At 36.9% G+C, this 14,098-nt stretch overlaps 3 protein-coding genes across 3 annotated transcripts; 2 read left to right on the top strand and 1 right to left on the bottom strand.

The window, feature by feature from the left end:
- Positions 1–3,330: 3,330 nt before the first annotated feature.
- Positions 3,331–6,632, bottom strand: LOC17876449 (protein transport protein SEC23). The gene is made up of 2 exons (XM_006279971.2): positions 5,679–6,632; positions 3,331–5,312 (listed from the first exon to the last, which is right to left on the bottom strand). The coding sequence occupies exons 1-2, from the start codon at positions 6,387–6,389 to the stop codon at positions 3,648–3,650; spliced, it is 2,376 nt and encodes a 791-aa protein (XP_006280033.1). The 5' UTR covers positions 6,390–6,632; the 3' UTR covers positions 3,331–3,647.
- A 1,392-nt stretch (positions 6,633–8,024) lies between these two features.
- Positions 8,025–9,686, top strand: LOC17877361. The gene is made up of 6 exons (XM_006280919.2): positions 8,025–8,126; positions 8,246–8,367; positions 8,545–8,683; positions 8,762–8,989; positions 9,138–9,248; positions 9,375–9,686. The coding sequence occupies exons 1-6, from the start codon at positions 8,066–8,068 to the stop codon at positions 9,407–9,409; spliced, it is 696 nt and encodes a 231-aa protein (XP_006280981.2). The 5' UTR covers positions 8,025–8,065; the 3' UTR covers positions 9,410–9,686.
- Positions 9,687–11,003: 1,317 nt separating this feature from the next.
- Positions 11,004–14,080, top strand: LOC17874665 (WD repeat-containing protein WDS homolog). The gene is made up of 5 exons (XM_006280232.2): positions 11,004–12,315; positions 12,469–12,570; positions 12,896–13,216; positions 13,305–13,625; positions 13,707–14,080. The coding sequence occupies exons 1-5, from the start codon at positions 11,659–11,661 to the stop codon at positions 13,899–13,901; spliced, it is 1,596 nt and encodes a 531-aa protein (XP_006280294.1). The 5' UTR covers positions 11,004–11,658; the 3' UTR covers positions 13,902–14,080.
- Positions 14,081–14,098: the final 18 nt, after the last annotated feature.

Genomic DNA, 14,098 nt, shown 5'->3' with positions numbered 1-14,098 from the left:
GGCAAATTCGTAAATACCGAAAGATATGGGGCAAAATCGTAAATAACAAAAGATATGGGGCAAATTCGTAAATACCGAAAACTAAGGGATAAATAACGAAAAGTTTGGGGCAAACTCGTAAAAACCAAAAGTTTTGGGGTAAATTCGTTAATATCGAAAGTTTTTGGGCAAATACGTAAATATCGAAATATATGGGGCAAATTCGTAAATACAGAAAGGTTTGGGGTAAATTCGTAAACATCGAAAGTTTTGGGGCAAAATTCTTTAATACCAAAAGATATCGAAAGGTTTGGAGTAAATTCGTAAATACCGAAATATATGGGGCAAATTCGCAAATACAGAAAGATATGGGGCAAATTCGTAAATATAAAAAGTTTTGGAGTAAATTTTTAAATATCGTAAGTTTTGGGGCAAATTCGTAAATACCGAAAGATATGGGCGAATTCGTAAATACCGAAAGTTTTGGGGCAAGTCCGTAAATAACGAAAGATATGGGGCAAATTCGTAAATAGCGAAAGAAATGGGGCAAATTCGTAAATACCGGATGTTTTGGGCAAATTCGTAAATACTGAAAGATATGGGGCAAATTCGTAAATATAGAAAGTGTTTGGGCAAATTCGAAAATTTTGAAAGTTTTGGGGCAAATTCGTAAATACCGAAAGATTTGGGGCAATTTGGTAAATAGCGAAAGATATGGGGCAAATACGTAAATACCGAAAGAAATGGGGCAAATTCGTAAATACTGAAAGATATGGGGCAAATTCGTAAATATAGAAAGTTTTGGGGCAAATTCGTAAATATCGAAAGTTTTGGGGCAAATTCGTAAATACCTAAAGATTTGGGGCAATTTGGTAAATAGCGACAGATATGGGGCAAATACGTAAATACCGAAAGTTTTGGGGCAAATTCGAAAATACTGAAAGATATGGGCAAATTCGTAAATATAGAAAGTTTTGGGGAAAATTCGTAAATATAGAAATATTTGGGGCAAATTCATAAATTCCGGGCAAATTCATAAATGCCGAAAGATATGGGCTGAATTCGTAAATAAAAAAAGATATGGGGCAAACTCGTTAATAGCTAAAGTTTTGAGGCGAACTCGTAAATAGGGAAAGTTTTGGGGCAAACTCGTAAATACAGAAAGTTTTGGGGCAATTTCGTAATTACCGAAAGTTTGGGGCAAATTTGTAAATAGCGAAAGATAGGGGGCAAATACGTAAATACAGAAAGTTTTGGGGCAAATTCGTAAATACTGAAAGATATGGGGCACAGTCGTAAATATAGAAAGTTTTGGGGCAAATTCGTAAATATCGAAAGTTTTGGGGCAAATTCGTAAATACCGAAAGTTTTGGGGCATATTCGTAAATACCGAAAGATTTGGGGCAAATTGGTAAATAGCAAAAGATATGGGACAAATTCGTAAATACCGGATGTTTTGGGGCAAATTCGTAAATATAGAAAGTCTTGGGGCAAATTCGTAAATATCGAAAGTTTTGGGGTAAATTCGTAAATACCGAAAGATTTGGGGCAATTTGGTAAATAGCGAAAGATATGGGGCAAATACGTAAATACCGAAAGTTTTGGGGCAAATTCGAAAATACTGAAAGATATGGGCAAATTCGTAAATACAGAAAGTTTATGGGCAAATTCGTAAATACAGAAAGTTTTGGGGAAAATTCGTAAATATAGACATATTTGGGGCAAATTCATAAATACCGGGCAAATTCATAAATACCGAAAGATATGGGCCGAATTCGTAAATAAAAAAAGATTTGTGGCAAATTGGTAAATAGCAAAAGATATGGGACAAATTCGTAAATACCGAAAGTTTTGGGGCAAACACCAAAATACGGAAAGTTTTGGGGCAATCTCGTAATTACCGAAAGTTTGGGGCAAATTTGTAAATAGCGAAAGATATGGGACAAATACGTAAATATCGAAAGTTTTGGGGCAAATTCGTAAATACTGAAAGATATGGGGCAAAGTCGTAAATACCGAAAGATTTGGGGCAAATTGGTAAATAGCAAAAGATATGGGACAAATTCGTAAATACCGAAAGTTTTGGGGCAAATTCGTAAATATAGAAATTTTTGGGGCAAATTCATAAATACCGAAAGATATGGGCAAATTCGTAAATACCGAAAGATATGGGCCGAGTTCGTAAATAACGAAAGATATGGGGCAAATTCGTAAATAGCTAAAGTTTTGGGGCGAATTCGTAAATACCGAAAGATGTGGGTCAAATTTGTAAATACAGAAAGATATGGGGCAAATTATTAAATATGAAAAGTTTGTGGCATAATCGTAAATACTGAAAGATATGGGGAAATTCGTAAATACCGAAAAATATCGGGCAAATTCGTAAATTCCTAAAAGGTTTGGAGCAAATTCATAAATACCGAAAGATATGGTGCAAATTCGTAAATACCCAAAGATATAAGGACAAACTAGGTAGATGAATCGGTAGAAAGCTCCAATCCATTCGAGCTCAAGCTCTAGTCATGTTACATCTCGGTTGTGAAGACTTACTGCGAATATAACTACAAGATCCATAGTTTCCCCTTAAAATTGTTCATGACCGATAATCAATTGACGAGGATTCCAGATTCCATCAAACATCTCTCGTGTTTACACTCCCTTCACCTTCACGACTGCGTGGAACTTGTCATGCTGCCAGAGCTTCCAAACTCCCTGTCAGAATTGAATGCAGAAAACTGGAAAGCATATCTCAGGCATCTAACTCTTTTCACAACCCCAAGCTTGTTCTCAAGTTCATTAACTGCTTGAAACTGGGTCGAGAAGCGCGTAAACTACTTATCGAGGAATGGGCGTGTGGTTATGCGATTTTCCCAGGCGGTGAAGTGCCTGAAAACTTTAGTCACCAAGCTAGAGGACGTTCACTGACTATCCATTTAGATCACATGCAACTTTCTGGATCCCTGAAATTCAAGGCCTGCATTGTGCTTCCTGCAGGAGATTGGCCAAGTGATGTCCCTGCTAACTGTATTGAAATATCTTGTCACCTAAGAGGCAAACACTCTACCTCTGTGTATAGATGGCCTTACATCGATTTGTCGTATACACTTGAGAAGGATCATCTATTTATCCTTAACTCTTATTTCACGCTAGAGGAAGACAATATTCCAGAAGGCAAGTTGCGGTTTGATTTCAAAGGCCTTCCTTGCAGGATATTACGATGTGGTGTACAGTTTTTAGAGGCATGTACCTGCAAATACGACTCTGTAGCTCACCCCATCGTAACGTCTCTTCCTCTGTAAATGAGAATATGAAATATGGATTTTTGTTTCTAAATTGACAAGTTCTAGTACATAAAGAAAATATTAGGGATTTATTAACGCAGTCCAATATTACAGATTTATCAACTTAAATTTTGACATTAATTTTTCCCATTGCACAGTTACAGTAGTTCTCAAAGATCAAAACCTTTCTGTATTATAATTCAGGTCCAAACCAAATCATACATTTCGAATTTCCATTTCCATCTAAGAGATTCACAAAACCTGACAATAACAGATATAGATGATGACTAAATACCAAATATTATTAGTATGTTTTTCCCAATTAGTCAAAACCATTACCTGTACCGATCCAAAACGAACCAATTTACCGGTTTGCTGCCACATTTCTCAGCCTTTTACTGCTAGAGATTGCAAATCTTCGAGGAAATCTTCAAGACTCAAGTCATCAGTGAGCACAATATCTGAACCACCGGTATGATCTGTTTTCTGAGTCACTGAAGGATTGAGCTTGGCAAGAAGAAACCGAGCTTGACTACCGTGCTGGTCACACCGCACAATCCGCGGCATTGGAATCCGATCAGTCACTAACTGCGCTGCGTCGATTTCTGGTGCTTCAAGAAGATTCCGGAATGTCTCGTGGTTTGAGTCTTTGTGGTATTCCAGTTTCCTCCATTGTGCGATTTTTGATCCATGGTGGATAACCACGTAGAAGTATGAATCGAATAGCAAAATCACGTCTGCAGTTACTGACCTGATATCGAGGAGGACTGGAACCGGCGGTCCGTCGAATGAATACCGGAGTAGCGTTGGTTGAATCATGATGATTGAGTTTACTACTCCTTCCCGGTTTAACATTAACCGGAAAAATCCGGTTTCATCAGGGGAATTATTGAAGACGTCAAGAAACTGTGATCTTCGTAGATAGTACATGAACTGAGGATAAAGCGAGAAGTTTGGCGTCAACCTGAAAGAAGATGGATCTTCTTGAATATAATCTCCGAACCGTGAAGCAAAACGGATTAAACCGTCATCTAACCACCTAATAACGTCTCTGGCGTAGCACTCCTCTGCTCGGTTAATTGCAAGCCGCGCCATGACTGAAGCAGCTGTTTCTTGATCAAATCCTGACGAGACTTCTGGCGATTTTCCAGCAACCCATCTTCTAGCTACCGTTGTAACCCGTTTCCTAATTCCTCCATTTCCATACCGATACCGAGTAATGAACTGAATGAAGAACGCGGAACCAGGCTGCGGTTTTCGATTCTGTTCATTGCTCACATGAAAGAAGAACGAAACACATGTCTTATTCGTGACAGTGCTCGTTTTCCATATATATGTTCCGCCTTCACCAATCTCTGTTTCGCTCACTATATCGTTCTTTTGTTTTAGCGACACAACCGGACCGAGGGCACCGCAGATTCTCATATCCTTAGTCGTCACAACTTCTAAAGACACATCAAAATACATACTCAGGTTCCCATCTGCATCGCGGCTGAATATATGCCTAAGACATTTTTTGAATTGTTCAGATTCAAATGTCTCTCCCAGTAAAAGAAATCCACCAGACATTTCAACTGCGTATCTCAGTTCCGCTGCTCCAACTTGGTCAAGAGAGCAAGCAAACACATCGAGTACAGCGGAGGTATCACAAAGCCTCTTTGCTAATTTCTTGTAAAACCCGCAAGATTTGTCGTAATAAGACACTCTACCAGTGATAATATCTCTGTGCGTTCTGATCGAATGGCTTAGATCCGAGTCCACTACGATCCCAGGGCCTCTTGTCGCAGGCCCTGATGTGAAAACCATAATCCGAGCACCCGTGTTTACAGAACATCCCTCAAGCAGTCCCAATGCTATTGAGATTGCAGCACCCGTTGATCTATGAGGCCGATGACCTGGTTTGACATTAACCATCGGAACGATTTCTTCAAAAGCAGATGTTAGGTTAAACTCACATTCTGCCAATGGAAGCAAGAAACTCTGCTTCCGAATCGCTGACATCTTTCCATGATGAAGCTGCTTCGAATATCCAAGTCCAAGAAATTGATGTATCTGATCAAATGTTCCACGCAATTAGAATATACTTTGTCAAATTCAACACAGCTAAGAAGAACAGTCTATTGATACAAACAATCACGCTGAAGCACACGAAGGTGACAAAGCCTAGAAAGAGTACTTGTCTAACGCATAAAGCTTCAGATCACAACAATCAACCAACTACACATGAACAATTCAACACTCTTATAGTCATCAAACTATATGACTAAACACTAAAAAAATCCTCAAACTGAACAAAAAAGAACTGATTCTCAAGCATTCGCATGATCCAATCGAATCAAACTAGATCAAAGTCCACCATTTGTGCAAGAAAGAAGCTAAAACGTTAAGCAAGAGTCCCAAATCTCAAAGAGTTTTTACCTGGTCTGGAGAAAGATCACGTTCGCCATGAAAAACAACAACTTTAGAGCATTCAGAGAAACCCAAATCATAAATCCTAACCATAGAATCAAAAGTAATCAAAGCCACCAAACAATTCTCAGGCAACTGCTCAATCACTAACAAAAGCTCACTTCTCACAGCCCTCAACTCATCCTCAACCATGGAAGCATCAACCACAAACACAAAAGCAGGCCCAAGCTCACCAATCACACCACCTCCACCTCCAACAGTAGAAGCAAGAGACGAAAAAGACGAATTCGAAGACATTGATCTAAGCCCTTGATTAAACCCATTACCCCAACTCGCAGAAGCAGTCGGAGTCGTCGCTGTGGAACCCGATTTACGCGGCGGAGCGTACTCAACGGCGCTGTAAGTCGGAAACAGCTCCGCCGGGAGATTGGTTTCAGTGATTCCAGAGTAAGAACGAGGGAAATGGTTTTTGTGAAAGCAAAAGGGACAAGACCAGATTCGAGATTGATAATCAACACGAGCGTAAGGGTTTAACACAGCTCCACATCGAGAACAAATCAATGGATCATAAGGAATCGTGGGAAGCTCAGAGAACTGCATCAATGGAGTATACATGATACTTAATGGAACAACTAGAGATTCGCAATCGGATTTTGTAGTTGGCCATGAGTTCCATGACCATCTCAATCCTTCGATTGCTTCTAGTTCTAAGAAATCCATAAACTAAGATCTTCGATTTCACTGATTGCGAGTTTTCAAATCCGTTTTCATGGATCTGAATGAAAAAAGTAGTGTTTGAAGATTCTCTCAGTCTCAGATCAAGTTTGTTTTGGTTTCTCAGGGAGAGTAAAGAGGTTGCGGAGGAAATAGGGTTTCGCCGGAGATATTTTGAAATTTTCCGGCCGGCGAAGAATCGAATATGAAAAACATTCTTTGATTTTTTACGCTTTTAGAGTTTTGTCGATGAGAAGTAGATTCGTTCTTCTCCGTAAAAGGCTTATTTCATTTTTAAAATACTTTCATTTAAAAGAGAAATTGCAAACAAGCCCTCAAATGGTTTTTAATTTACAAACTTACCCTCCTCTTTTCAGGAAATATATGAGAAATCAGTCATTCAACTTGTGTATTTAGAGTATTTTGTAATTTTGTTAAACAAGTTTTGGAACAATTGTAATGGGTATGAATGATTGGTATTATATACTTAGGCTCAGAATAATAACTGCGTTTTTCATTGTAGGAGAAGTGCGGTGCCGGTACGGTTCAAATAGTAACGAAATATATATACATATATATATATATATAGATATTTTAACACTATTACAACATTGGTGCGGTGTAGTTTTGTAGTACGGTATGGATATTATTCGGAGCTTTAATACAAATTTTATGTGAAAAATAATTATTTTTGGTTGTTTCACTTTTTTTGTAAGTTTATTATTTTCGATTAAGTTTAAATAGAAAAAACAATTTTTAGCTCATTTTAGCTAAATCTAGAGTAAGTGGAAAAGAGATATTTTTAATATCTTTATGAAAAAGCGTTTTACTTTAAAAATGATTCTTGCTTTTCATATTTTCGTTTCTTTTTCTTTTTACACTACCACATTACTAGTTGTAAACATATCTACATTTTGTTAAATTAAATACTAAGTCTTCAATTTGCAGATAACAACATAATTTCATAATTAAGATTTATATTAAAAACTTGTTTTTAAAAAATAGAGTTTCAAATATGAAGAACTACAATTCCATGTCTAAGAATTGAATTGCAAGAGAAAAATAATCAAACTGAATAAAATAGATCTAAAAACTAAACATAAAAAACTAAACTGAAATTTTTAGTTATAAACCAACTAACAGTAGGCATAGAAATCGACAGATGTCAGACGCAAGCTAACTAACCGTCGTTGTAGAAGCTGACATATGTTGGACTAAATAGACTAACGTCTAAAGAGAAATGGACAATATCATAACAAAAATTGGTCAAACATCATTGCTGAAGAAAGCCGGACATCTCTACTAAAAAAAATGTCTAATGAATGTTGAAAAAGTCACCTATCGATAAAGGTGCGAGACGAGAAATGTTTTCTTCCCGTGGAGTTAACACCACCTAAAAGAGAAAAAAAAAAAGAAAAAAAAAATATTGCTATTAAAATCAGTCAATTATCTTGCAATTTTTAGAGGTGAAAGGTGTATTCGTAAAGATTTGAAAAGCTCGAGGGATTTTACGCAATTCTCCCATCAGTTTTTAAGTATTAATTATACAGGCTTTGCGGCCCAAATACTTGAAGCCCAATAAGAACAGTAAAGAAGAAAATATCTTTCTTCTTCACAGAGAAACGCCGAGAAGAAACGGAGGTGAAACCGACGATTTTGTCGCCGGGAAAAAAAAAAAAACAATGTTTGGGCTGTCTTACGGCGAGATTCTACTAATCATCGGCGCCACTGCTGCTGTTGTTGGTTAGTTCTCTTCAATCATAACTTTTATTAGCTGCGATCTTTGTGTTATACTTTGCTTTAATCGCATGATTCGATTGGAAGAATCAAATGTTTCAATTGAGTGAGTTTCGATTTTTTAGGTCCCAAGGATCTTCCGATTCTCGCTAGAGCCGGAGGAAGATTATTCGGACGAGCCATTGGTTACATCAACATGGCTCGTGGTCACTTGGATGGTGTGATGAAACAACCTCATATGCAAGAGGTTCCTCTTCTCACTCAGTTCTTGAATTTTTCAATTCTTTGATTTCAAGATCATTGTTGTGCTACATTAGTCTTGAATCAATGTTTGTGAATTTGATAGGTTATATGTAAGTAGTAGTTTTCAAAATGTTTAGAAAACTGTTGTTGATGTTACTTAGTGTCTCATACTTGGTTTTAGATATCGAAAGAAGTTCAAGATTTGCGAGCACAAGTAGACGCGATTAGCCATGGTGCTAGGTTTTCTCTATTTGATTCTAGTCCTTTGACTCGAAGAGTGGATAACCAAGCTCCAGGATCTAGTTCAAGCACCACCAATGGTAACATAAACTAGTCACTAGTCATTACTTTTTTCCTGCTTGTTGTGGTTTCTTAGTTTTGGTTCTGTTGTATTGTAGGGAATGTTTCATCGGTTAATGTTGAAGCAAAGCAGAAGCCTGCAGATCATTACACAAAGGCTCAAGAATTTAGTGGCTCGTCGTCAGCTTCAGTTAACCTGCACGCTCAAGCAACATCATTTGCACGATTATCTGAGACTGTTAATGGCAAAACTCACAATCTAAGCAGCGATTCACCTGTTCTTCCCGTATCGGCTGAGATGGCAAAGTTGCTTCCTCAGCGAAAAGGTAGAAAGAATCATCATTATGAAACGTGTAATTATACATTCAATTCTGCCAAGTTCTGGAACTTATTTTTGAAACTGAAGTTTCTCCCGCTAAGAGAGTGCGTGATGTCTTATGATCTGAGATGTTTTATCCTAACTTGTGGTTGCAGAGAGTGCAAGAGGATCTGATCTAATGTTGGAGGCGGTTCTTGAAGCGGAAGTAGCATATAAGGCGAAAAGCTTTTTTGCAGAAGCCGAAAAAGAAACCCCGGCTTTAAAAGGTGAGGCGAAACACACCTCATTAGTCTACTTGGTTCTACAATTAAGATCAAAGCAAAAAACCCAAACTTAAAACTACAATATCTCATAAACGAAAACCCTTGTCTGTAATCTTGTGACTGTTGCAGGGAAGTTTTTCAGTGAGGGCAAAGGAGAAAGTTAAACTCCAGTACCATTTACACAGCGTTAGAAGAGTCATCTACACTTGGTTAAAATGGACCAAAAGCTTGATTTCGGTTTCTGCTGCGGTAACAAGTGATCTACGCTTGGTCGAATTCAGTTCATTCTGTAATCTTGTAAGTAATGCATAATGCTGCAGCTTTTATAGGTGTTAAGGAAAACTCAATCAAATCACTATAGTCTTCTACTCTACTAACTGTTTATTGTTTAACATCTTTATCATAGTCATAGAGGTTCTAAATTGGGTTTTCTTTGTGGCAGATTGATTCTGAATTAGCATGTCTCGTAAAGTATTGTTTACATTGCATGTATCATCTCAAAAGGACTCAAAGCTGACAAGTATAATCGTTAACTATAAGAAACAAAAATTAGTGATGGTTAAAGAATATACCAACCTTTAACGTATCAATATGGGTTGATCAATCACATGTCAAACTGAATGGTTAACAAATTGTTTTTTTTGGTTAACAAATTATAATCGGATAAAGATTTTCAAATAAGTACGAGATAACGCATATGAAGAAATGTTCTTCTTCCCAAACAAAAAAAATGGTAAACTGGTAATACCTCTGATATGTCATATATTTGATCATGATTTAAAACTATTTTCTAAAATATTTAACCAACTGTAGTTGAGTATTATATGTCTGTTTTTAAAAATTCAAATTGCAATATAAGAAGAAAAAAAGTTAAATTTTTATTATATTGTATAATATCATAAAATAAAAATAAGATCGAATAAAGGTGACAAAGAACCATAATTGTTGTCCAAACTTGTTGAATTGCTGCTAATAATGCCTTTGCTTCAGCTTCTAATGGCGAAATAAACTGGTTTAGTGCAAATAACCGGTAATCTTGTGACTGAAAAAACCATAAAAATTGTCGTTAACCCACGACCATATGAACCAATTGGACCGGCTAAATTTTAGAAGTCATAATATTTTTATTCTTTCTCAAACGATAATACATACGATTAAGATTGGTTACCGTAAACTCTTGATGTATTATTAGTGTTCTTTTGATTTTATTTGAATTTAAAAAATTTAAACAAATTATTATTATTGTTAAACTACATATTTTGTTTAACATGATATTGTTATTTTTTATTTTTCTATTTATCGAACTACATAATCTATAAAAAACAATATATTTTTTAGCCAATTGATTGTAGTCGAACTCGAGTAGCCTAGTGATCCGATGACCCGATAGATGATCCGGTTTAAAATCCTATTTGAGTTCAAAAACATGTTTTTGAATCTGACATGTATAATTATACCAATCACATAAGTCGTTTAATAGCAATAATACATCAATCTGAAGTCTGTTGAAATTTCTCTCTTCTTGTTTTGTGAATATTCAAAATTTTCAAGATTTAAATTTATATGTTACTAACATATTTTTTTTTCTTTTTAAACGAGGATTTACAAAAGATTTGGGAGATTTATTGTTATTGTAATGTTCTCTTTCTTTAATAGAGAAAAAAAAAAAAGAGATGAGTAACTGTATCGCCCCTTAACGATAGGGATTAGTAGCGATAGGACTTAACGATCCTATGAACATTTTGCATTCTCTCTCTCTCTCTCTCTCTCTCTCTCTTCTTCTCCATAAACAGAGAGTCACCGAAATAAATTGAAATCCGTTGAGACGATTTTGGATTCAAAGCCTTGCCTTCATCTTCATCATCATCATCTTCCTCTTCTTCGTTTAAGCTGGTTTTGTCATCTCTCTCTTAACGAATTTGAATCTCGCAACCATTGCTCTTCTCGCGCATCTGTTGTTTTCGTGCTTCGAGAACTGTATACGTTATTAGTGTGTTAAGCGATTTGGTTTTTAGCATTCGTTTGATTAGTTTATTTGGGAAACAATTAGGTTGTTTTTTGAGTTCCTGGGTAGTCGTCACTGACACAGCGATTGATTTTTTTTTTTTTTTGGTGTAGTAGTCACTTGATTCAGATATTTTGAATTCACATCGAAACCAAATCTTAGATCCTTCTTGAAATTTTTGTTAATTGGGAATAATTGTTTAGTAGTAGTAGTTTCGTTTTTGGGTGAGTGATTTGCTTCTGAGTTTTTTTGGGAAAATTAGAGTTTTAGTTTCTGATTTGGTGATGCTTTTGGGTGCTTTGTATTCTTGGTAAAGAAGAGCGGGAAAAAAACTTGGTAGTTTCCTTTTGTGGACCATTTCAACTATTGAATGTGGTGAGAATCTTTGAAAGTTATCATTATCAAGAAATGGAGAATGGGTTATGGGAGGTTTTAGGTTCAAAAGGGTTATTGAAAAAACATGAATTTGTTAGGATTCTGGTTCAATGCTTATACTCATTAGGATTCAACAAATCTGCTTCTTGTTTGGAACAAGAGTCGAATATCTCGTGTAAATCAGCTGATTTCGGGATTCTCGAAAAGCAAGTTTTGAGTGGGAATTGGGATGGTTGCGTAGCTGTCCTTGACAGGATTTTTGGAGATTCTATGGATCGTGACACGAGGAACACGGCTTTGTATCTAGTGTTGAAGCAATGTTTGATTGAGTATTTGAAACAGGGGGATGTTTCTTTGGCCTTGAATGTGTTACGGAAGCAAGCTCCGATATTAGGGATGTGTAAAGAGAAGATTCACAGGCTTGCTTGTGATATTGTTTATTCGAAAGAGATGGAATCTTGTGAAGCAGATAGCTGTTTGGTTCAGGATTTGAGGAAGAATTTGTTGGTTGAACTTGAGAAGTTGATTCCATTGCCGATTGTTATTCCTGAGAGAAGGTTGGAACATTTGGTTGAGTCTGCTGTACTGGACCAGATTGATACATGTCTGTATCATAACTCATGGGATGCTGTATCACTTTACAAAGATCACTGTTGCGGTAGAGATCAGATTCCTTCAGAAACAGTTCAGGTGCTTGTTTAGATGCCTTATTAACCTAGATGTCTTAATTTTGATACAATAGTTTAAATTTCTTTACGATGATAGAGGGATGGGGTTACAATTTGGTGGTAAGGCCTTTTTTCACTTTTTTGTTTAGTTTCTCAATATGTTATTACCTTGCAGATTTTGATGGCACACAAAAATGAAGTGTGGTTTGTGCAATTCTCTAATAGTGGCAAATATCTGGCCACTGCATCAAGCGATTGTACAGCTATTATATGGCAGGTAAATATTTTTGAACATTGATTCTCTTATTTTCACCTAATGTCATTAATGGAGGATGTAATATTTTGGATGTCTTGGATTGAAGCTTGGTATATAAAAGGTAGAAAGCCATTTTGTAACAACAAAAAAAAGACAGTAACTTTTATAGTGACTTGTCCTTTTGAGCCATGTAACTAGCCCTTGGTACTTCAGGGTTGATAAACATTGTGTGTATTTTTAGTATTCTGTGATCATTTTGAAACTGTGTCTTTAAGGACCAAATTTTTTTACTGGTCTCGTGACAGATTGTTATAATATGGTGTTGGACTAAAACTTTTTGTTTCAGGTACTGGATGACAACAAAGTCGAACTGAAGCACACACTTGAGAGCCACCAAAATCCAGTTTCTTTTGTCTCGTGGAGCCCTGACGATACTAAACTGCTTACATGTGGAAATGCTGAAGTTCTCAAGCTTTGGGATGTTGACACAGGTGTGTTGAGACACACATTTGGAAACAACAATGCCGGATTCACTGTTAGCTCTTGTGCATGGTTCCCTGACTCAACTCGGCTTGTCTGTGGCAGTTCTGACCCAGAAAGAGGGATTGTCATGTGGGATACTGATGGAAACGAGATCAAAGCTTGGAGAGGAACAAGAATTCCAAAGGTTAGTAGTATTGGTGAAATGATCTAATTATAGGTTCCTTGGTTTGTTATTTGAATAATTGAAGAATGAATTTACAATTTCCCAATAGGTAGTGGATTTGGCTGTGACACCGGATGGTGAGAGTATGATCACAGTATTTTCGGATAAAGAAATCCGGATCTTTAATCTGGAGACAAAAGTCGAACGTATAATCTCTGAAGAACAGCCGATTACTTCCCTTTCGATTTCGGGTGATGGTAAGTTCTTTATAGTCAACTTGAGCAGCCAAGAGATACATCTATGGGATCTAGCTGGAGAGTGGAAACAACCATTGAAGTTCTCGGGTCATAGGCAGAGCAAGTACGTGATACGGTCATGTTTTGGTGGGTTAGACAGTTCGTTCATTGCCAGTGGAAGCGAGGATTCACAAGTAAGCAGCCAACACACAAGGAATCCTTTTTTTTTTGGTTGAATTTTCCAGTGTGATTGATCTGATGATGTTCGTTCACAGGTGTACTTATGGAATCTGAAGAAGGCTAAGCCGCTTGAGGTGTTATCAGGTCATTCCATGACTGTGAACTGTGTGAGCTGGAACCCGAGAAATCCTCGGATGCTGGCCTCTGCGAGTGATGACCAGACCATCCGTATATGGGGACCTGGCAAACCGAACAGGCCAGAGAATCGATTAGGTGACCAGCTTAGGTAGATCTGAATTTTATATGACACAACTTCAAGCCTTATATTAGATAGATAGATCTCATTTCATAGTTTCTTTTTGGTTGGTATCAAATTTTTTTATATGTTAGGAGACAAGAAAAGACTCAACCAATGGTTCCAAGAAAAGTCGAGCTGCACTAAGTCGACAGAATCAATTTATTATAGCTACCACACCGCACAATTGTA

The sequence above is a fragment of the Capsella rubella genome, unplaced genomic scaffold (genome assembly GCF_000375325.1).
Source record: "Capsella rubella cultivar Monte Gargano unplaced genomic scaffold, Caprub1_0 scaffold_8, whole genome shotgun sequence".
Lineage (NCBI taxonomy): Eukaryota > Viridiplantae > Streptophyta > Magnoliopsida > Brassicales > Brassicaceae > Capsella > Capsella rubella.
Note: the sequence above shows the minus strand (reverse complement) of the source record. Positions and strands in the feature narration are given on the sequence as shown.

Excerpts from the sequence above, each read along its gene's own strand:
- LOC17876449 (XM_006279971.2), bottom strand. The coding sequence starts at position 6,389 with ATGGATTTCTTAGAACTAGAAGCAATCGAAGGATTGAGATGGTCATGG. Across the intron at positions 5,313-5,678 it reads GTGATCTTTCTCCAGACCAG|ATACATCAATTTCTTGGACT; the intron begins GTAAAAACTCTT and ends ACATTTGATCAG.
- LOC17877361 (XM_006280919.2), top strand. The coding sequence starts at position 8,066 with ATGTTTGGGCTGTCTTACGGCGAGATTCTACTAATCATCGGCGCCACT. Across the intron at positions 8,127-8,245 it reads CGCCACTGCTGCTGTTGTTG|GTCCCAAGGATCTTCCGATT; the intron begins GTTAGTTCTCTT and ends TCGATTTTTTAG. Across the intron at positions 8,368-8,544 it reads AACAACCTCATATGCAAGAG|ATATCGAAAGAAGTTCAAGA; the intron begins GTTCCTCTTCTC and ends ACTTGGTTTTAG.
- LOC17874665 (XM_006280232.2), top strand. The coding sequence starts at position 11,659 with ATGGAGAATGGGTTATGGGAGGTTTTAGGTTCAAAAGGGTTATTGAAA. Across the intron at positions 12,316-12,468 it reads TTCCTTCAGAAACAGTTCAG|ATTTTGATGGCACACAAAAA; the intron begins GTGCTTGTTTAG and ends ATTACCTTGCAG. Across the intron at positions 13,626-13,706 it reads GTGGAAGCGAGGATTCACAA|GTGTACTTATGGAATCTGAA; the intron begins GTAAGCAGCCAA and ends GTTCGTTCACAG.